The 23,712-nt window shown below is 39.6% G+C and overlaps 1 protein-coding gene across 2 annotated transcripts in view; it reads right to left on the bottom strand.

The window, feature by feature from the left end:
* Positions 1-18,532, bottom strand: part of dock4b (dedicator of cytokinesis 4b) — a 60,707-nt gene extending 42,175 nt beyond the window's left edge. For both annotated transcript variants that reach the window (XM_088988866.1, XM_088988868.1), the window contains exons 1-6: positions 18,346-18,532; positions 3,915-3,998; positions 2,212-2,252; positions 1,947-2,099; positions 1,708-1,856; positions 1,431-1,515 (exon numbers count right to left, since the gene is read on the bottom strand). In XM_088988866.1, the coding sequence (XP_088844992.1) occupies positions 1,431-1,515; positions 1,708-1,856; positions 1,947-2,099; positions 2,212-2,252; positions 3,915-3,998; positions 18,346-18,382 (549 nt within the window). In that variant the 5' untranslated portion in view covers positions 18,383-18,532. The remainder of the gene's footprint in view (positions 1-1,430; positions 1,516-1,707; positions 1,857-1,946; positions 2,100-2,211; positions 2,253-3,914; positions 3,999-18,345) is intronic.
* Between the last annotated feature and the right edge of the window lie 5,180 nt (positions 18,533-23,712).

The raw sequence follows: 23,712 nt of genomic DNA, 5'->3' as shown, positions 1-23,712 counted from the left end.
CGAAGGAGCAAAATAGGGGGGGCGGCGGGGATGGGGGTGTGGACAAATCCCATTAATGGAACAATCTCAAAACCGGATAATCGCATTTATTTGTCATCTTTTGATGTTTTTTTTTTTTTTGGGTGCGAAGACATTTTTTGTTCTCAACCGTGTAACACCCGCATATTACACCCAAACAATAACCACAACAAAAAGAAGCAGATGGATTAAGCGTTTCAATTACCCCCCCAAACCCCACGAGAGTACACTCTGTGTGTGTGTACGATATTTCCTTACAGTGTATCGGAGGGGTGGTTGTCATGGTAACAGCACTCCCGAGATGTGAAGGCAAAGCACGCAGAACTAAGTTATGAAAATGAATACCCAAACGCTCCGACTTTGATAAATCGTGCACCCGTTTGACTTGTCGTCTCAAACGCCGTTCAAAGAATGAAGTGGTATGGGGAAAAAAAATTACAGTATTTTCTGGAATATAAGGCGCACTGTCAAAAAATGACAAACCTTTTCTATACATAAGGTGCACCGCATTATATGGGATCGCATTCAATGAATGACCTATTTTAAAACGTTTTCCATACATAAGGCGGACCGCATTATAAGGGCCACTTCAATGAATCACATATTTTAATATGTTTTCCATACATAAGGTGCACCGCATTATAAGGGGCACTTTCAATAAATGACATATTTTAAAACTTTTCTATACATAGGGCGCACCGCATTATAAGGGGCACCTTCAATGAATGACATATTTTAATATGTTTTCCATACATAAGGTGCACCGCATTATAAGGGGCACCTTCAATAAATGACATATTTTAAAACTTTTCTATACATAGGGCGCACCGCATTATAAGGGGCACCTTCAATGAATGACATATTTTAATGTTTTCCATACATAAGGTGCACCGCATTATAAGGGGCACCTTCAATAAATGACATATTTTAAAACTTTTCTATCCATAGGGCGCACCGCATTATAAGGGGCACCTTCAATGAATGACATATTTTAAAATCTTTTCCATGCACAAGGCGCACCGCATTATAAGAGATCACATTCAATGGATGACATATTTTAAAACTTTTTTCATACATAAGGCGCACCGCATTATAAGAGGCACCTTCAATGAATGACATATTTTAAAACCTTTTCCATACATAAGGTGCACCGCATTATAAGAGATCACATTCAATGGATGACATATTTTAAAACTTTTTTCATACATAAGGCGCACCGCATTATCAGGGACAACTTTAATGAATGACATATTGAAAAAAAAAAAACTTTTCCATACATAGGGCGCACCGCATTATAAGGGGCACCTTCAATGAATGATATATTTTAAAACCTTTTCCATACATAAGGCGCACCGCATTATAAGGGTACGCATTCAATGAATGACATGTTTACATCCTTGCTCAGCACTCACCAGTCTGTAAAGTTCCGTCACGCTGATTTCATCCGGGTCCACCATACTGAACTCCTGTCTAGGGACCAGGTCCAAACCCAGTTGCCTACAGACAATGCACAGCGTAGATGGTCATTGACCAGAACAAGTCTGTAAAATCGATCTAGGGTGTGTTTGCTGCTTCTGAGATTGTCCCGGAAAGACCCCGAAATCCAGAGCGCTATTATTTATTGATCGCCCCACTTAGCATCAAAGGGGGGCGGTAAAACAAGACAGGTAGAAGACAGGAGCGACTCACTCGTTACCCCAATCCAAACGGGCCGTGATGTGCTGCTTGACGTCCCTCATGCGGTCGTGGGTGAGGTGGCCCACCAGGACTTGCCTCCTCAGGTCCAGGATTTCATTCATCACGTGCCAAAGACGGTGGAACAAATCTCCCTCGTTCTTCTGGGATTGGGATCAGAAACGGGAATGGCGGTGACGACAAACGCGGTAGATCGGGCGAAATAGTCCAGTGATAAAATCGGGAATCGGTACCACGTAGAGTTGCTTCCACATAGCCCCCCAGTCGCGCAACGTCAACGTCATCTCGGTGATGACCGAGTCCTCCACGGCGAGGACGGTCTCAAATTGCCCTTTATTCTTCACGTGGGCATTTTTCAGGTGGATGTAACTAGTGGGGAAGATACCCTGTGGGGGGGGGCAACATCACATTTAATAATATGGCTGTCTAGCTCGCTAGCTATCTGATAGATTTAGGTCATGTGATCAATGGAAGGGGGCGTGTCCATGGAGTATCTACCTTGACCATCGGATTCTTCAAGATGAATCCTCTGTACCAACCTGTAGGAACCAAAAGGTGTTTGTTATTTTCGGGGGTGTCACCATGAATGGTGATCTGTTTTTATATGGGAGGTGGTTGGGGGGGGGGGGGGGGCGTTGGGAGTAGTACGGCACACTAGCAGACGGCGTGGGATTTATCATTTATCATATTGGACGCTACGACGTTACTTGTCGTATGTTAGCATCCGGCTTGAAACGCATCCGTGGCAATAACATCGTACAATAAATAAATAAACGCGTCAAGAGAGCGATGTTCAAAGTCAAAATTGCTGACGCGGAGAGCGGGGGAGAGGGAGGGGGGTGTGGGACGCGCGTCAGCCCGTCGGCGTCAACACTTTGCCGGTGTTTTGAAGTGTCAACGGCGGAATCGACGCGATGACAGAACCATTAGCCCCATGTCTCCGCCAGTGTCGCGCCGCCTGTCGATCTAGCGGCTGCTTTCTGGGGGGGACCTTTCCACTGGGCGGGCTAACATAACATTTATTTACGTGTTCATGAATTTATTTATTTACGTATTTATTTATGTATTTGCTTGTGCGTTTATTTATTTATTTATTTATTTATTTATGTATTTATTTATTTATTGAATCTATTGAATTTATTAATTTATTTATGTGTTTGTTTATTTACTTGTTATTTTTGCATTTATTTATTTATGTATTTATTCATTTACTTGTTATTTTTTCCATTATATTTATTTATTTATTTGTTTATTTATGTATGTATGTATTTATTTATTTGTTTATCAGTTTATTTTTTTTATCGATTAATTTTTTTATATATATTCTTTTTTATGTACATATTTGCTTATTTCTTTATTTATTTATGTATTTATATATTGTTAATATTATTTTCGAATCAATGTATTTATTTAGGATTTTTGGATGTATTTATTTTTGATCCATTTATTTATTATTAATATATATATATATATATATATATTTTTTTTTTTTTTATTCGTTTTGAATCAATTTATTCATTTAGAATGTTTGTATTTATTTTTGATCCATTTATTTACTTTGAATATATTCTTTTTTATGTATATATTTATTTATGTATTTTTTTACATTTATTATTCGTTTGGAAACTATTTTTTTAGTTAGAATTTTTTTGTTCCTTTTTTCTGCATTTTGCTCAAATGAAAATGGCTTCCCCACAATTGCAACAAAAAAGCACAATTAACAGAACGAATGATGCAAACCCAACAAAATAGTTCCCTCACATTATTGTCATTATTATCATTTCAAAGTATTATATGACTGTTTTCATCCTAAATAAAACATACATAACACACAAGCAAAACCAGAATATAATAAAATTGAAAACACCCAGTGCAAGGAGAAGCAAAGCAGCCACAGAGCATAACAGGCTATTTCCATGTTTCACAATAGGAACAGTGTTGTGTACATTGAGCCATTTATTTTAAAGAGTGACCCCTGACCTACTCCACGAGCCATTTGGCACTGACGTACCGCGAAAAACCACCCCAAAAAATTACAAAATATAACATCTGCTTTTGCGATATTACAAGATGCTACAGCTAAATGGGAATGACAGCAAAACTGGAAAATCACTGAGCTCCCTCGGAAGACAACTGTTCATTTGATTGATTGATTAGGGGGTGCACCCCCCATACATTTCATCTAAAATCTCATGACCCACCTTCACATTTTTCCAGGATCTGCACCGTGTCGCCGATTTCCAACGGGAGGCCATGTTGTACGGTTCCTCGGAAAGTAGCCAGCACTGCGAATAACATCAACAACAACAAAACGTTATGATGTAGCCTAATTGCGCCGAAACACTCAAGAGAATACGAGTTTAAGTAGAATGATTCATCTCCAAGGACTACGGAAACAAAAGCAGCCTAATGGGATGCAAATGAGCAGAAAACAGTTGTGAGACAGCCTACAAGCCGACCCTGAGAGGTCGAAATATGCTAATGCTAATTCGGCATTTTGCGATTCACTCATTCACTACCAGACCATGTGCAAAAATGTGTCTGCTCCAGTGCCAGGGTTTTTGTCACTGTCATTCGAATTCCGGGACCCACATAATATTGTGTTTTAGGACAATACAATACAATACAAACATTCAATACAGCGTTAGAAACCTTAGACTCTCTTATTTCATCAGAAAAAAATAATTCCTAAATTATATGGGTCTGGAGTTATAGGAGCTTGAAATGGGGGCGGATGTACAAAATACAATGCAATACATACACATTGGTTTATATAGCGCCTTAACAACAGCTGAAACTGGAACAACCATGGAAAAAAGGAAATGATGCCCCCTGGTGGAAAAGGAAAACATTGCCAGAGGCCAAGGCCAGCGCTTTATTGGCACCCAAACAAGAAAAAAAAAACAAAACCCAAACAAATTCGGGAATGCGCTCTGTCATATTTTTTATTCCTGAATAAATTTGTGAATGTCAGTGAATGAGGTTAAAACAGTATATATTATGTATATTATATGATATATTATATATATTAAAGTATATATTATATATTATTATGATGATATTATTGTTTATTTCTTTTTTATCTTCCCAAATGTGGTGGACTCGCATTCACATTTGCAAAGTGTATTTGATGTATGAATTAACCACATTGCGGTGAATTATTCAGCATGTGTGTGTGTGTGTGTTTTATTTTGAAAGTCTGCTGTATGTCAATCCGCGAACCATCTGCAGCGTGTCCTCAAATGACTACTCCGCATCAAACGATGCGGCAAAGTCAATCTCGTGAAGGGTCCTTTCCGAAAGATAGAAACTGAAAACCCGCACAGGGTGGGGTTTGGGGGTTGGGGGAGGGGGGGTAAGAAGGTTCAAGAAAATCTAACGGTTCACAAGCTAACGGGGGGAGGGGATAGGTTGGTCTGACAGAGATGCGGCATGTCAACGTGGGGGTTGGCGTGTCGACATGAATCTCCATCAAGAGAATGTCACCGGTGCGCCTCATGTCAAGGTTGCGATACGAGATCTGGGACTAGAGCTTGAGCACCCGGATATCTGCCGTTGCTAGTTTGCATCTGAATCTAGAGAACCGAATGTGTTCGCGAAGAACCCAAAGTAAAAATAGATCAAATTGATAAAACCTCAACATTGGAGTGAATTTTTACAGCAGGATTAGGGTTAATTCAGCCAGAACAGGTACAAAATTTCAAAAAAACAATGGTGGGCCGTCAAGGCCTGCAAGGCCTTCTCTGTTGGCCTAAAAATATCTGAATCACAGACGAATGCTAACTATACTTTTGTCCATGAATTATCATTAACTCATTCACTGCAAAAAAACAAAACCTGAACTAATTCGGGAATGGCGTCATATTTCCAATTCCCGCTACTCACCCACATAAAACTGATCCTGTGACTGTAAAGTGACCATGAGATTTTTGAAAGGCGCTGAGAAATCAAACGCATTATTATTATCTAGTGCACATGTTGTAATATCACACCACATTCACAGTTGATTATTCAGACATAGCACTACTGAAGGCCTAGGAGTGACATGCACACTGCAAAAACCATATCGAGGGACATTTGGACATCATTAGCCGGATTCTTTCTCCCCACTGACAATAATTCCCGTACGTAATCCACTCCCACGCGTTCATTATACGGCATTTATATCATTAATATGCTAATCTGTTCACGCGGCAACCGGTGGCACTCCCCTCGCCCACCGGATGGCTGCCAAATGGCCGCTTCATGAATATTCAACGACGATGTGGGGAAATATTCATAACGTGATGAAAACACGGCAAATAAACAGATGGCGTGACGCATTTCAAAAGGGGACGAAAGCAGGAAGTAGAACTTTTTCTCAGAACTGAAATTAAAACCATTGAGAAAAAAATGTCTTCACTTCCTGACACGTTAAAGCCGACAAAATTCTACTTTCAGTTCAGGCTTATGTGACATGAAAACATTCCTGAGTGAAAAAAAACTAGCTGAGCTATGCTTTGTCTTCGCCAACGCCGCCAATGCCGTTTCCCCCTAATCAAAGAGCGCTACGCATTCATCTCTCGTTCTGTGGTCAAGTAGAAAAGAAAAAAATATATAAGTCAGGCTTTAAATACATCCCCCCCGCAACCGTAATCGCCTCTTGGATGTCAGGCAGTAAAGTCAGAGACTGCGGTTAGCGACACAAGGACGTTACATTCAAAATCTGGCATGCTAGGCTATATACTGTTGGACAAAAAGACAAAAAAATGTCAATCTGGAGACGCACTCGGGGTTGTTGTTGGCGTATAGATCTGAACAAGGATGCAGATTTGTCGTACGTACTCTTTTACCCTGCCAACATGGCCGACGTACGTTTTTGTAGTAGACTACAGAAGGCGTTTAGGCCTGCTCTTGTCTACTATAAAATACTATTAAAAGTTTCCTACTAAAAAAACTACCAAAAAAAGTATTCGTCAGAATTGGAAAGACGTGATTATTGTCTGTCGGTGAATGGAACATTCTGAAACAGATTTTATCTCGTTGGTTCGATGTTCTATTGTTTCTAGGTCGGGAAATTGGATCCCGTATACAGACGTTAATCTGCTGGTGTGCTTTATATGTGCTAAAATCGTGCGTTAGCTTCTTGCGTTTAGCAAGAATTTGTCGTACGGACTCTTTTCCCCTACCAACATGGCCGCCGCACGTTTTTGTAGTTTTGGCCTGCTCTAGTCTACTAGGAAAATACTTTATATGCTTTACATGTGCTAATAGCATGAGTTAGCTTCTTGACTTTACCAAGAATTTGTCATACGAACTCTTTTCCCCTACCAACATGGCCGCCACATGTTTTTGTAGTAGACTAGATCAGGCTTGCTCTTGTCGACTAAAAAATACTACAAAAAAACTACTAGGAAAAGCCTTCCACTAGCGCCAGTGGCTTCCAACGAACGAGGCGGACAGAATGCAAATAAGAAGAAGACGGCCATTTTGTCATGTCTCGTCAAAATTGGCACGTCTGCCGCCAACCGCTAAGAGTCTTATTTAGCCTACTTTACCGCAAACAAGCTCAAACACCACAAAAAAAACCGTGAGGGAGGATGAAAGAAGCGTCACAAACAGCTGAGAGAGCGAAACGGAGCGCTCGATCCCGGCGGATGACAATCCCAAATTCTGTGTCGTCCTTCTCGAGTACTATTCGCTTAACCCCCCCCCCCCCCGGGGGCCCTTCATTCGGCGCCAGATAAAACAAAACGAGAAGCAGACTGTATAATTTGTGTGTGTTTCACAGAATCAAAGGACTGCGGTGTTGGAGGTTCGGATGTTAAATGCTGACCACCGTGGAACTGCTAGCATGGCGGCGTGGATGATTAGCGCGGACGACGACGTATTGGAAAGCTAACGCGTATCAGACAAGTTAAATTTCCCCATTGTGGGACGAATAAAGGTTTTCTGATTCAGAATCTGATTAAAGAGAGTTGGGGAGATGCCACTGGGGTTAAAATAATGAAGCATCACCTGGAACAGCCCCTGCGTCTACTTTGAATGTTGATTCGCACTTAATCTTACCCATTAGCAAGTCGACATAAGCGCGGAAAAACAAAATGGCTGCTCTCCAATTTTGTTCCATAATGGCTCTCTTCCTCTTAGCAATTTTGAACATATCCCGCTTCCCGACACATTAAGCATTTCCAAGCTACGCGATGGCTAAACGAGGCTAATGCGGCAAACTGTTACTAGCGCTCGGCTAATTTTCTCTCGCTAACGTCCAAAAATCAATGCGGCTGAGTAAAACAGTTGCGAGAGTGGAAAAAAAACGGCCCAGTTTCGCGATGTAGGTCAGCGGCGGTTGGGCGCTAGCGTTGTCGGTGATTAAATAAAGCTATTCAGAAAAAAAAAGGCTACAGGGGGGGGACGGGCAAGGCTAGAGTGATTAATTTCCTCTTTGTTTTTTTTCCTTCCTCCTCCCGCTAACGTACGAGGCGAAAAAGGTAACCTCATTTGCGTGCCCGTTTCACGCCCGGCGCTAGCTGTGGGCGAGAAACATGCTAATGAGACGCGCAGAAAACAAACATCAGGGATGCTGCTCGGCCACCCGGTAAAAGAGGAGAAACTTCTTAGCGGGACGTCCACGCTATCGTAGCTTCGTTCAAAAAAAATAAAAATTCCCGCAGGCAAATTTTGGAATTTTGCGGCGGAGATGACCAAGTTAACTCATTCACTGCCATTCAGGAATTTATTCGGAAATTGAAAATAAATAAATAAATAAATAAATAAATAAAGAGGGAAAGAGCTGGGTGGAAAAATAAAGAAATAAATAGATGAATAATTGAATAAATATGTAATAAATAAAATATTAATAAAGACAAGAAAATGAATTAAATAAATAAATAAATAAATAAATAAATAAATAAATAAATAAAAGCTAATGAACACACAGACAAATAAATCCATAAATAAATAAATACAATATTAATAAAGACAACAAAATAGAATTACATAAATAAATAAATATGGTAATAAATAAATAAATACTTGGATAAATAAAAAAAACTAATGAACAGAGGGAAAAATAAACCCATAAATAATTAAATAAATAAATAAATATGTAAATAAATAAATAAAATATTCATAAAGACAATAAAATAGAATTACATAAATAAATAAATAAATAAATATGTTAATAAATAAATAAATAAGTTAATAAATACATAAATACTCAGATTAATAAAAACTAATGAGCAGACAGATAAATAAATAAATAAATAAATAAATATGCAATTAAGTCATAAATAAATGAAGAAATAAATTCTTCGGGAATTGAGAATATGACGTAGAGTGCCATTCTTGAATGTGTTTGGGTTTTGTTGCTTTCATGCTTGGGTGCCGATAATGTGCTGGCCTTGGCCTCTTTCAATGTTTTTTCTTTTCCCTTTTTTCCCATGTTTGCACTTTGTTCCAGTTTTAGCTCTTGTTAAAGCGCTATATAAACCAATATGTCTGTATTGCATTGTATTTTGAACATCTGCCCTCATTTCAAGCTTATATAACTCCAGACCCATATCATTTAGGAATTAACTCATTATTTTCTGATGAAAGAAGAGAAGGTTTCTAATGTTGCATTGAATGTTTATGTAGTCCTAAAACTAAATATTTAGTGGGACCTGGAATTGGAGTGACAATGCCAAAAACCCTGGCACTGGAGTGGACACATTTTTGTATATCACCTGGCAGTGAATGAATTAATTAGCGGATAAATTCAAATTAATTGTGAACATTAGCTCATCGCATCAGCGTACGATCGCTTTCATGTCATTTAGCATTAGCATTAGCATTATCGCTTCGTGCATATGCATATGTGCGAATGAGTTAAATAACGTAACACGCCATGACTGATTCTCGTGATCCTGATTCAAAAGCAAAGGCGGTAAAGCTAATTTAGCCATCGCGCTTATCAACTGACAATGCAAACGAGGACCTACAAGCCCAAGAAAGACTTTCACACTTATGAAGTCATTCACCCCTAAACGTGACATCCATCTTAGCACCCAAGACAAAAAAAATCAATACGATCATCCGCAAAAACGCCGCCCGTTGGCTTGCAGTCTCGATTCCTCGGCAGCGCCGGTGATGCGAAGGTTACTGGTGCATTAGAGCAAAAGAGGATTATGGCCGCGGTCCAGATCACAGTCCCCGGAGAGGGTTGGGGGTGCGCTTACGGGTGACGCATCATCTGGGATGATGTCGGCAAACGTTTCCCCCCCGAGGCAAATCGATGGCCACTTGCAGGATATTTCAATCCGAAGTCACGGTTGACCTCAGAAGACATTGCGGCGGACTAGAAGAATGTATTTATAGTCACTATTTATAGACAACCAATGGTAGGTCAGTGGCTAAAAAGGCCCAAAATGGTAAATGAGAAAAAAAACTTATCCTGTGACTCTAAAGTGACTTTGAGAGTTTTGAAAGGCGCTTAGAAATGAAATGGATTATTATTATTATTATTATTATTATTATTATTTCGCAATTGCGTAGCCAGCTACCTAGCTAGCTATCCATTTGCTACCAAGCTGGCAAACTAGCTGGCTACCTAGCTATCTATTTGCTATCTATTAGCTATCTAGCAGGCTGGCAGGCCACCTAGCTAGCTGGCTAACTAGCATAGCTCTCTATTTGCTGTCTATCAGCTATCTGGCTGTCTAGCTAGCTATATATTAGCTATCTAGCTAGCTTGATATACATTAGATACCTTTTCGCTAGCTAGCTAGCTTTCTATCTATTTGAGTGACACCTGGGTTGAGTGAACGCCGGCGCATGTGGCTGCTGCTGCTCACCCACAGAAAAAAAACTTATCCCGTGACTGTAAAGTGACTTTGAGAGTTTTGAAAGGCGCTTAGAAATTAAATGGATTATTATTATTATTATTATTATTATTATTATTATTATTATTATTATTATTATTATTTCACAATTGCGTAGCCAGCTACCTACCTAGCTATCTATTTGCGACCAATCTGGCTACCTAGCTAGCTATTTGCTATCTATTTGCTGTCTATTAGCTATCTAGCAGGCTGGCTGGCTATCTAGCTAGCTGGCTAACTAGCTATCTCCCAATTCGGTTCTTCGCAATGTCTGATTCTCAAAAGGAAATGCACGAGGTCTTTTTTCACGCCGTCGCTTTGAAACCGGCGAACCCTTCAAGCGTGTGAACAATGGCCACCGTTGGCGAAGGAGTCCGGTTTCAAAGATAGCCGACGGTACGACTCCCCAACCCGATTCTTCTCCTGTTCTTTCATATTAGCGTAAAGGCGGTCCGCCAAAGACTGAAAGATGATACGGAGATTTGCCAGGTCAACATGGACACCCCCCCCAGCCCCCCTCCGCCCTCGACAGGCCATTAGGCGCCGGATAAATAGACAGCGGGTAAAAACATTTCCATTATTGATTCATTAATAGTGAAGATTACTCAGTGCGGAAATGTGCTATTTTTACATTTCCAGGGGGTGGGGGGGGGGGGGTGGAGAAAGCCCCCACGATGAGGAGGCTCCTCTCGCTCGATCAACAAAGCCATCTGTCGTCAAACAGAATCTGGCCACGGAAGTGGAGAAGGATGGATTATTTCCATTGCTCGCGCCTGGGTGGATATTATCCGGGAGCGGAGGGGCAGGGGGGGCCATTTTGAACCGGTTGTCATATTTTGCTCCATTCGCCGGCTAAACAAAGACAGCCGCGGTGGTTTCCTTCCCCGCTTTCACACCCCCCCCCCCCCTCCCGCACAAGGGCGGATACGTTTCGGCTACTTTTAGAAGCAACACTTGAGGTCCTCAGACTCCCTCCCCCCCCTGAGATTTGAAGTGGGAAAAAAAATCAAAGACGGCAGGTGGACGGCCGACGAGGTTAAGCCCTGTGGCCGAAGTGGAGGATTTTTTTTTTCCATTCACGCAGAGCGGGAGTGAAAAGCGGTACTGATCCGCCTTGCCTCCAGTGAAGTCGCCACTCGATTGAAAGACGATCTGGTATCAGATAAGGGATGCTTGAAAAAAAGGCTTATCCCCACAGGCAAATAAATAAATAAATAAATTCATAAATAAATACTTTCATAAATAAATAAATAAATAAACAGACAAAAACAAATATAAAAATAAACAAATATACAAATAAACAAACATAAAAATAAACATAACATACATACATACATACATACATATATAAATGCATACATACATACATACATACATACATACATACATACATACATACATACATACATACATACATACATACATATATAAATGCATACATACATGCATACATACAAACATACACACATACATACATACAAACATACATACATATATACATGCATACATACATGCATACATACATCCAACCATCCATACATACATCCATACATACATATACATACATACATACACACACACGCGCACACACACACACACATACATACACACAAACATACATACATACATACATACATACATACATACATACATACATACATACATACATACATCCAACCATCCATACATACATCCAACCATACATACATACATACATACACACATACATACACACGCACACACACACATACACACAAACATACATACATACAAACATACATACATACATACATACATACATGCATACATGCATACATACAATATTTATAAAGACAACAAAATAGAATTACATAAATGCATTAATTAATTAATAATGACATAACTATGTACATAAATAGATAGCTAGATAAATAAATAAATAAATAAATAGCTATAAGGATAAAAAAAATAAACAACCAAATAAATAAATTTGTCTTTGCATTGTAAAATATTAAAAATATGGCAAAATATATTTATATAAATAAATTCATAAATGGATAAAAAAATAACAAATAAACAAACGCAAATAAATAAATAAGGATAAAAACTATCAAATAAACAAACATAAATAAATAACCATTGTAAAATATGAACAAATACAACAAAATTGATTTATATAAATAAATAAATAAACAAATAGATAAATAAATAAATAAATATGTACATACTGTAAATAAATGGATAAATGGATGGAATGGAAATCCAATCCAATCCAATCCAATAAATAAATGCATAAATACATTAATTAATTAATCCCGCCAGGAGCTTATTAATACAAATATTTAACAAACAAATCTCTCTTTCTCTTAAAAAATCTCTGCGTAGTTTGAACTCTTCCATTTTCACTAGATGCTCAGGCTGGGTTGAGTCAGAAAAAGTGGGTCAGGAGGTTGTATCCACCTGATCAATAAAGCCAATTGGGCACCGTCTAAAGCAGTAGCCGTCAATAGGTCTGGCACCGTTTGGTTTTTCACTGGCGGAGAGCCACGTCAAATTTTGTTGACCCACGGGAGCAACCACCATTCCGCCGCCAAAAAAAACAAAACAACCGAATCAAAACATAAAAGCATCAATGGTGAAAAAAAAAAATAGCCTGGCTTCCCCCGTGGCTAATCTCATTTCACAGCATTCGTTATCCTCAATTTTCCGTGAAAACAAGCATCACAAAAGAAACCCCTCGCGGCCTGTTTTCAAATCTCATTTGCGGCGTAAAAGACGCGTCGAATACCCTCGGCGGCGGCATCTGCGGCGCTTTAGGCACCGGGACAGGCAAGAGTGTGAGATAAGATGTCGCTTTAGCCTGCTAGCGTACAATTACAGATCAGTTTTCCGAACAAGACACGGCAACAAACGGCTACAACTATCTGTTACCGCAAAACAAGCATGGATGTGACTAGAGTGGAAAACAGGGAAATCCCATGTCGCCACCACCAACCGCCCCCCAACCCCTTTGGTGGTCTGTCATAACATTATGCCTAACTGTGGCCTAACGCCGCATGCGAGCTTGTCCGTGTTACCGCTAGCCAACAATGGAGATAAGCTAGCGAGAAGTGGCAAGCGGCGGGAATCTAATTCCCCGCAATCCGTTTCATCTCCTGCTCCTTCCCAGCTTTATGTTGACAGATTTGAATACTTTTTCGGGGATCAGAGAAATCAAAACCGGGGGCCAAAATAAATGTAGCCTAGCTTAATTGTACCGTATTTTCCACCATCTTTGTGCTTTTCTAATCGGGCCCATCTCATTTCTGCATTCATTAGATGAGCAGCGTGGTTATTTCATTTGGTTTTTTTTTCCGCCTCGAATCTCATCCTGCACAAACTCTCTTTTACACGCGTGTATACGTTGCATCTTCGCTTACCTGTGAGTGTTTCAACTAATTTCACTGCATGAAAATTGTGGTGGACTATTATAATATAGGCTATATCTAAAACTGATATATCTATATTTATTATAGCATAACATTATATACAGTATATATATTTTTATTATATAATATATATATATATATATATATATTCTAACAATACTATCATTCTTCAGCACTTGCTGTACCCTCTTTGTGACATGAAGCAGTTCTAGATGAAAGAGGAGAGATCAAAGCATCCTTTTCAGCAGTGGATCAGGGACGTCATGGTGTAATATGGACTTTGTTTTTTGACTTAAAGATGGCGCCGCGAGAGTGGCTTCCTTTCCAGCAGCTGCTGTATTCCCTTTTTCTACTTCTTTCTTTCCTTTCCTCTTCCTTTCATACATTTGCTGCTGTGTTACTTCCGGGTAGAGTGAACGCTGTCGCGAATGAATCCAGTGACTGTAATGTGTCCTTGAGAGTTTTGAAAGGCGCTTGTAAATTAAATGTATTATTATTATTACTATTATTATTATTATTACTATAAGTAGTAGTATTAGTAGTAGTAGTAGTAGTATGCCCTGGAAATGCTTTGGGATACCCATGACGAGCTGGAAGAAGTGGTTAGGGAGAAGGAAGTTTGGGATTCCTCATTAAAACTGTTGCATCCACTACCTGACTCTCAATACATGGATGTTCAACTCGCAAAATGGCCGCCTACATATAGGATTGTGGCTATAACGTTGGAATGAGCCACCCTCCTGCCCCCTAACCGCTTCGAAACAACCTGCTAATCCCCAGCGGAGCCAAATGGGAGACTCCAGGGGGGGTTGGGGGGTAACAATGACAATGAACCCGCCCCCTGACACGCGCCAGTGACGCCCCCCCCTTGGGATGAGGGGGAGCCATTGGAGGGATAATGGGAGGGGTCTCGACATGTCGGCGATAAACAAGGAATAATCCGCTGAGTTGTTTTGGGAAATTCCTTCATTAACTTGCAGAGACTTCCGAGCAAACCAGCTTGTTAAAATACAGGTAACATCTGACTTACAACCAGCTCGACTTACGACCACCCGTACTTACGACCACAACCTTCAGACCCTATTTAATTTTTTTTTCATTCTACGCCTGGCACCGCAACGCGCTAGCAGGCTAGCAACGTGTATGACGATTTTGGCCAGCCAGCCAGCGTCTCAGTCTCGCACAGCAATCGACCGCGTGATGGCACCAGAGGGGGGAGTTTGTGAGTCATTTTGCATCCGATTCTCTATTTAACATTTTGAATGGATTTTGACTTACAACCATTTTGACTTACGACCGTTTTGACTTACGACCGTTTGGTTGGAACGGAACTGTACTTGAATTAGGAGTCGACATTGTCATGAGCAATGACACGCTTGATTGGTTTAATCAAAGCGTTTTAATGAGGGGAGGAAGTGGCTGGGGCATAACCTGACGCTATGTCGTTATGACTGACTTTTGAAGCAGATTTTTTTGTTCATAATTTACTCCTCGCATTCAGAAACGCGATATCATACCAGCCATCACTCAACTTGGTCGCCTAATGGCCGCCTTAATACCAACATGTCTCCAATTCATTCATATTTCATCAATGGCGGCAGCCCTCCCCAAACGAATCGGCAAGATGAAGCGACATCAAACAAAATCGCGGTCAACCAATTAAGCGCCGAAGCATTTTGATCTTTCACTAACTGCTCAGACATCAAATAAAAAATTAAAAAACGAGGTCGTTTCGTTCCGTTATCTAAGATTATGGTCAAAAGAGGCTAAATAGCTTGATATGCTACCATAAAATGGACGCCTTATTTGTTCAAATACAGAAGAATCTCCATTTAGAAGTGCGGTAGACTAGAGCAGGCGAAAAAAATTGCGTTAGCAATGGCGACGTTAATAATAATAATAATAATAATAATAATAATAATAATAATAATAATAATAATAATAATAATACTACATTTGATTTCTAAGCGCTTTTCAAAATTCTCAAGGTCACTTTACAGTCAGAGGTTACGTTTTTCTGTGGGTGAGCAGCGTCACACGCGTCAGCGTTCACTCAACCCGGAGGTAACTCAAATAGATAGAAAGCTAGCTAGGTAGCCAATAGATAGTTGATAGATAGCTTGCCAGATAGCCAACTAGATAGCGAGCCAGCCAGATAACTAATAGATAGCAAATAGCTCGCTAGTTAGGTAGCTAGTTAGGGAGCCAGCCTGGTGGATAGCTAAATGTAATCAATGTATGCATTCTACTTACATTACAGTGCACTTAAGTACGCTAGCCAAGTTTCCATAGCAACAAGATACGACTGTGACAATTCAAAGGGCGAAATAATTATGAGTAGCGTTCCTATTTTAGCTTAACTCATTCACTGCTATTTAAGAATTGATTCGTGAATTGAAAATAGCACGTAGAACGCCATTCCCAGGTTATGTTTTTTTTCTTGTTTGGGTGCTGATAAAGAGCTGGGCATGGCCTCTGGCAATGTTTTTGTTACAGCTACAGCTCTTGTCAAAGCAGTATGTACCAGTACCAGTATGTATTGTTTTGTATTTTGTACATATGCCCCCATTTCAAACTCATATAACTCAGACCAATATAACTTAGGAATTAACTCTTTTTTGTGATGAAAGAAGAGCATCTACAGTTTCTTATGGCGCATTGAACGTTTATGTAGTCCTAAAACGTAATACAGTAAAGTCTCGTTATATCGATATCGGATATATCGATAGTCCCGGTTATATCGATACTATTTCTATGCACGCACGGAGAAAATTACATGCAAACAGGGTCGGATATATCGATAGTCCCGGTTATATCGATATTTTTTCGGACTCCTTTGAATATCGATATAACGAGACTTTACTGTATTCTGTTGGTCCTGGAATTCGAGTGACAATGACAAAAAAAAAAAACGTCACTGGACTGGACACATTTTTTTTGCACATAATCTGGCAGTAAATGAGTTAAAAATATCAAAAAAATCAGGTCAAGTGTGGCCCAAATCAAACATGGAGGATTTCAGGTATTAATTTTTGAATCGCGAACCTCATCAACTCGTCACACAGATGCAAGTGAAATCATCAGAAGCGCCACGGCAACCCCTCAGAGGCCTTTTTGCAGCCTTTCACAACAGGTAAATGGAAATTCCTTCCTCAAGAGGAAATATACATACAAAATAGAGCTTTTCTGCAAAAGCATGTCAGTCATATTAAATCGCGGTTATTCCAGGGAAAGCGGGAGAGCGCTTTTAATCCAATTATCAGTATTATTGGGGGGGAGGGGGGTACAATAGTGACTGAAAAAAAATCCTCCCTTTAATCCAGTCCAAGTTGACTTTGGAATTGGATAGTCCGCAATTAAATTGTGGATCATACAGAACGGATGGAGGATCTAAGGCAGGATTTTGGCATTGATTACCAAAAAAAAGGGGGGTGGAGGGGGGGGGGCTAACAGGGAAAAAAGTCCACAGTGTTGAGGGCGACAAAAAGAGGCCTAAGGGGCTACTTTGATTTTAGGTCACGTTAGTAGCAGGGTGGCTGGGGAAAAAAAGTGCATCAACGGGATAGGAAGAAAACATATTGACGTGAATTATACAAAATGAATCTAATTTGATTATGATCGGGGGTGTGGGGGGCGTTAAGGGGGCAGGGGTATCATTCCCACGTGGCTGATTAAGATCTCAGGGGAATATTATTAGGAGACATTTAACACATCTCAATGATCATGTCATTGTGAGAAAGAAGAGGAGGTGGAGAAATAAAACAGGAGGAAGGAGGAGGCCAGAAAATAGGAATTCTCACCACACAAGCAGGAATAAAAGACTGTTCCAACACCATGAACCCCCCCCCCCCCCCCCCCCCCAGTCACCTCCCCCACCCGCTTCCTACATTTGGTTTAGAGGTGGCTTGTTTGTCTCACTTTACTGTTTGAATCACAATCTGGAACAATGCACACAGCAGTGTGGATAGATCTTAATGAGAATCGATGGTTATTTAACAAAATAAAAGCTCTGCCAAACTAAGTGATTCATTCAAAAAAAAGGACGAGAGTATGTGTGAAAAAAATTATAAACGACAAATAAAATGATCGACAACATAAATATTTGGGATCATTTAGCAACCCGTGGGGGGTTGCTAAATGAATGTTATACACCGACAACGCTATCCGTTGCAATGTGGCGATTAAGCGCTCATCATCAAACCCGGATGCTTCCCATTGTTGTTTGGTGGAAGAAAACAAAAACACAAGCATCCCCCCCTTATCACCATCTCACGGTACAGATTCATTCCTCCAAGACAAACAACCGTGAACGCACCACGCTCATTTCACTTTCACGCATTCAACAACCCCCTCCAGGAGGAAGGAAAAAATCGCAATAAACTTACCGACGCCGTATTTTTCCTGTTCCGTTGGTATCCACATGATTGCAGAGTGTGTTTTTTTTTAAGTTTGGCGTGGGGATAGCGGTAAAATCGGGGTAGTCAGAGGCATTCTACTCCCGTGTTTTCCTCCGATCCGTAGTAGGAGTCATTGTTTGGATTTACAAGGCGAGAATGCGCCGCTGCCACACAGCCGCCGCAGCTGGTAACGGTACGGAGTCGAGTTGCGTTCATGGTCATCGGGCATCTAGCTACTACTGGCGAGATTACTTCAGATTGAGACTATTTGTTTCCCGTTGTATTTTAATTTGATCGTATTCATTTATTTCCGTTTCTTTAATGTAGTTGTGAGTCAACATGGCGGCATTTTCAAATTATAGAGAGTTTCATAACGTTATAAAAGAAGCGTTTCGCATTTTCGCACAACGCAGCACATTCGACACCATTACGATATCGTTATCGAAGATATATTGTTATCGTTTTATACAAAATAAAGCAAGAGCGGGTTTACTTACTTTCACGATAAAACGTACGCTTTTTCTGAAACGAATTGATAAATCTCTGATGTACACTGAACGCCAATGCACGGAGATTATCGCGTTGCATTATGGGGATTGTAGTATAAAACGCTGACGTCAATGTGGTTAGAATGTGGACTTAATACACATTTAATTTACAAAAAAAAAAAAAGGAATTAAGAGCGATAGACTGAAATAAATGCTAACTAAAAAAATAGTTTACAGAACCTTAGCTTTTTAATCTCCAATTTAAAGATAGAAGCAGAAACAACCCCATTGCATTGTTATGCTAGCTAACATTCTTGCTAGAAATTCCAATCATTTACATTTTAAAGTTTTTCCAACTGAAATACCCGCTCCAAAAAAAATGTAAATCGTTTTTTGTAGTGCACCAATCCTCTGATTTCTTGGCTCAAGGTGTACAACCTGACCTTGACCAAGACACCGTGGACACGCACACAAAAATGCCCACGCACCCACATAGCCTCATGTGAGACAAGTGATTTATGAAAAATACATGAAGAAGCTGAAAACCGGAGGGAATTGCACAGCTGCAGTGCAAAAAAATACACGCACGCAACTCTGCGCGTAAAAAAAAAGTACATTTGCACTTGAATATGTCCCTATGTGGGTGAATACCAAATGTCACACTTTTTTTTTTTACGAGCAGGCTACTCGTCCACCCAATTTCATTCAAACACACCCAAGCGATGCACCATTGAATGCTACTGATGATGCGTTCAAGGACTAGGAATTTTGTATGAAAGCTACATTATGAAGCTAATTCCTTTTGTTGTAAAAAGGACATTATGATTCTTTGAAAATGTCAAATGTGTCTCTCGGTCCCATCAGGGCGTAGCGCGTCCCTTTACGCGTTTTCATTGTAGTTTCTGTGGTGAATTATGAATGAATAGGCCATGACAAAAAATGGATGAGAGCGTCACAGTTAGCTTGTCACTCTCCCGTTTTTTTTTCTAGTGTACATTTCTTGCATAGAAAGATTCCTCTGTGGGTTTTTAATTAAAGAAAAATAGAAGGAGTGGGATTCGGTACACGTAGCCTAGCTTCAATCATCCTGATGGGAGCTGTGGGGGTAAATTTGTGGATTGTAGAATGTTCTGAGATGGGTATGAATAAATCATAAGCTGAAGAAGGGGTTAGGGAGGGGGTGGGGGGGTTAAAACAGAACCCCCGCAGATTCATCTCTCGGAGGACCAGAGGTGGTCTCGATTTCAGTAAGTGTCAAATGTTGTTTTGCAACCGCGCTGTCAACAATACGGCAATGCTACTTGGGGACGGATAGAAACAAGAAAACAGAAGTGGGACATGTTCCAGCTGAGAAACAAGGAGTGGAAAAAAAACATTCCAATGCCTTTTTTTCCCCTAAACGACGTGGCTACAACAAGACATGTACAAGCGAAAGTGTACTTTGGATTGAACCTTGAGGGACTCCTGTTGAGAGAGTCGATTGAGGAGCAAAGCACAACATTGCTAATCGGAGAATCTGGGCATCTATCGGAGTATAATAATACACTCCACTACACTACACTACATTACAATACAATACACTACACTACACTACAATACAATACACTACACTACAATACAATACAATACAATACAATACAATACAATACAATACAATACAATACAATACAATACAATACATATTAACTCATTCACTGCCAGACAATGTGCAAAAATATGTCCACTGCAGTGCCAGGGTTTTTGACATTATCACTCGAATTCAAGGATCCACAGAATATTGAGTTTTAGGACGACATAAACTTTCAATGCAGCGTATGAAATCTTAAAATCTCTTCTTTCATCAGAAAATAAGAGTTAATTCCTAAATTATACGGGTCCGGAGTTATATGAGCTTGAAATGAGGGCAGATGTACAAAATACCATACAATACATATTGGTTTATATCGCGTTTATATACATCTTTAATTCATTCACTGACGATGTGCAAAAATGTGTCCACTCCAGTGCCAGGGTTTTTGTCATTTTCACCTACATTGCATGACATACAGAATATTGAGTTTTCGGACGAAATCATCATTCAATTTAGCGTAAGAAACTTTAGACTTTCTTATTTCATCAGAAAAAAGTTAATTCCTAAGTTATATGGGTCTGGAGTTATATGAGCTTGAAATGGGGGCATCTGTACAAAATACAATGCAATATTGGTTTATATAGCACTTTAACAACAGCTGAAGCTGGAACAAAGCGCTAACATGGACACAAGGCAAATACCGCCTCCTCGTGGAAGGCAAAACGATTGCCAGAGGTCTGACCAGCGCTTTAACGGCACCCAAGCATGAAAACCCAAACAAATGTTTCGATTCCCGAATAAATTTGTGACTGGAAGCGCATGAGTTCATTTATATCCCGCTTTAAACAACAGCTGAGTAAGAAACAAAAGATCGGATAGAACAAAATGTCAACCGGTTGGCCTTTCGGTATCTATTTACGATCCATTTTGACATCTGCTCCATTGACTCAGAACAACGTGATACTTCCTGCGAGGGCTACAAAGCGGAAATTCATTTATTATTTTGGACGTAACAAAAAAAAAAGAAAAAGAGCTTTTCTGCCTGCTGATTCGTCACAAAGCAGGAAGTGAGGGTGAAATGGTCGAAACATCCCCCTACCCGGCCTGCGCGCAGCAGGAAATATCCTACAAAAAAAGCAGGTCTTGAAAAAATCAAACATAAGTAACAAAACAAGTGTCTTATTTATTTTTGTTTTATTTTTATTATTTTTTTGTCAACGGTAGATACTGTACACCCCCCCTGACGTCATGGCTGGTGGAAAAACACCAGACTGAAGACCAAATGAGCAGATTTGTGGTCTCTGCCTGTTCATCTGGAGTATTTATGGGCCCAAATGGGATTCATGAGAAACTGCAGCCTGGACCGGTCAAGACACTTAAATCATTCACTGCCAGACGATGTGCAAAAATGTGTCTACTCCGGTGCCAGGGTTTTTGTCATTGTCACTCATATTCCCACAGAATATAGTTTTAGGACTACATAAAACATTCAATACTTCTATCTAAAATAATATAAATATCTTTTTCATCAAAAAAAGTGTTAATTCCTAAATTATATGGGTCTGGAGTTATCAGAGCTTAAAATGGGGGTAGCTGTTCAAAACAGTACAATACATACATAGTGGTTTATATAGTGATTTAACACTAACTGAACAAAGAGCTAACATGGAAAAGGGAAATTCCACGCCCTTGTGAAAGGAAAGGAGGCCATGGTCAGCGCTTTATCGGCACCCAAGCATGAAAAAACAAAACCCAAACAAATTTGGGAATGTTGCTCTACATCCTATTTTCAATTCTTGAAAATATTTGTGAATGGCAGTGAAAGAGTTAAAAAGTCATCATCAGCAGAAGGGTTCTTTTATTTTTTATTTTCTCGGTTTACAGGCTACAGTCGATTTTTTTTTTAAGTGACTCACAGGCTCAGCGCTGTTGCGCTTTGCGGGTGTGAAATGACAGCATATAACCACCTGGACCCCTTGAACACCCACCGGCAAACAAAAAAAAAATATGATTGTGGCCGCAAGTGTGTTGCCACACACACCCACGTTTTCATGTTTTCACTACTTACGGGGACCATGCTTTCCAACTGACTGAGCTCTAATAAAAAATTTGGGATACACATGTCGACTTTGTTGCCATATATACACAAGTTGAAATTTAACAATTATTAAGTCACGTTTGGACTGTGTCTTTTGGGGACTTCAGTAAAAAAAACGATTTTATGTTAGTAATGGGGACTAAATGTCAATATAGTTAATTCCTTACCAGGCACACCTGATTAATGGGGACCTCACACAAATTTACGAACATTCGAATTACGAACAACAAACATTTTTGTAGTAACATGTAGTATTCCCCCCAGTTGTACATATACATATCTTTATAAAGCATATATTTTATTAAATGTTTATTTTTCAGTACAAACGTATTCAGGTTACTTATACACGCCTTAAACCTAGTTATACAAACCTTAAAAATACTTATATAAGCCGTAAACATACATTCCATATAAAATATAGCACTGAAGCAACTTACGAATAAATTCACCTTAGATCGTTCGGAATGTATCTCGTTCATAAGTTGGAGAGCGTCTATATTAGCACTTTATTAAATTTCTAGATGTTTGATATTTGCCATAACTTCTCTAAGCCTTAAACATATATTCCTTACAAAATATAGCACTGAAGCAACTTACAAACAAATTCACCTTACGAACGACTGTTCGGAACGTATCTCGTTCGTAAGTTGGGGAGCGTCTGTATTCACACTTTATAATATTTCTAGATGTTTGATATTTGCCATCAATTATATAAGCCTTTAACATACATTTCATACAAAATAACTGAAGCAAATTACAAACAAATTCACCTTACGAACGACTGTTCGGAATGCATTGCGTTCGTAAGTTGGGGAGCGTCTGTATTCGCACTTTATAATATTTCTAGAGGTTTGATATTTGCCATCAATTATATAAGCCTTTAACATACATTGCATACAAAATATAGCACTGAAGCAACTTACAAACAAATTCACCTTACGAACGACTGTTCGGACTGCATCGCGTTCGTAAGTTGGGGAGCGTCTGTATTCGCACTTTATTATATTTCTAGAGGTTTGATATTTGCCATCAATTATATAAGCCTTTAACATACATTGCATACAAAATATAGCACTGAAGCAACTTACAAACAAATTCACCTTACGAACGACTGTTCGGAATGCATCGCGTTCATAAGTTGGGGAGCGTCTGTATTCGCACTTTATTATATTTCTAGAGGTTTGATATTTGCCATTATT

The sequence above is a fragment of the Hippocampus bargibanti genome, linkage group LG22, assembly GCF_051943395.1.
Source record: "Hippocampus bargibanti isolate YZ-2025 linkage group LG22, ASM5194339v1, whole genome shotgun sequence".
Lineage (NCBI taxonomy): Eukaryota > Metazoa > Chordata > Actinopteri > Syngnathiformes > Syngnathidae > Hippocampus > Hippocampus bargibanti.
Note: the sequence above shows the minus strand (reverse complement) of the source record. Positions and strands in the feature narration are given on the sequence as shown.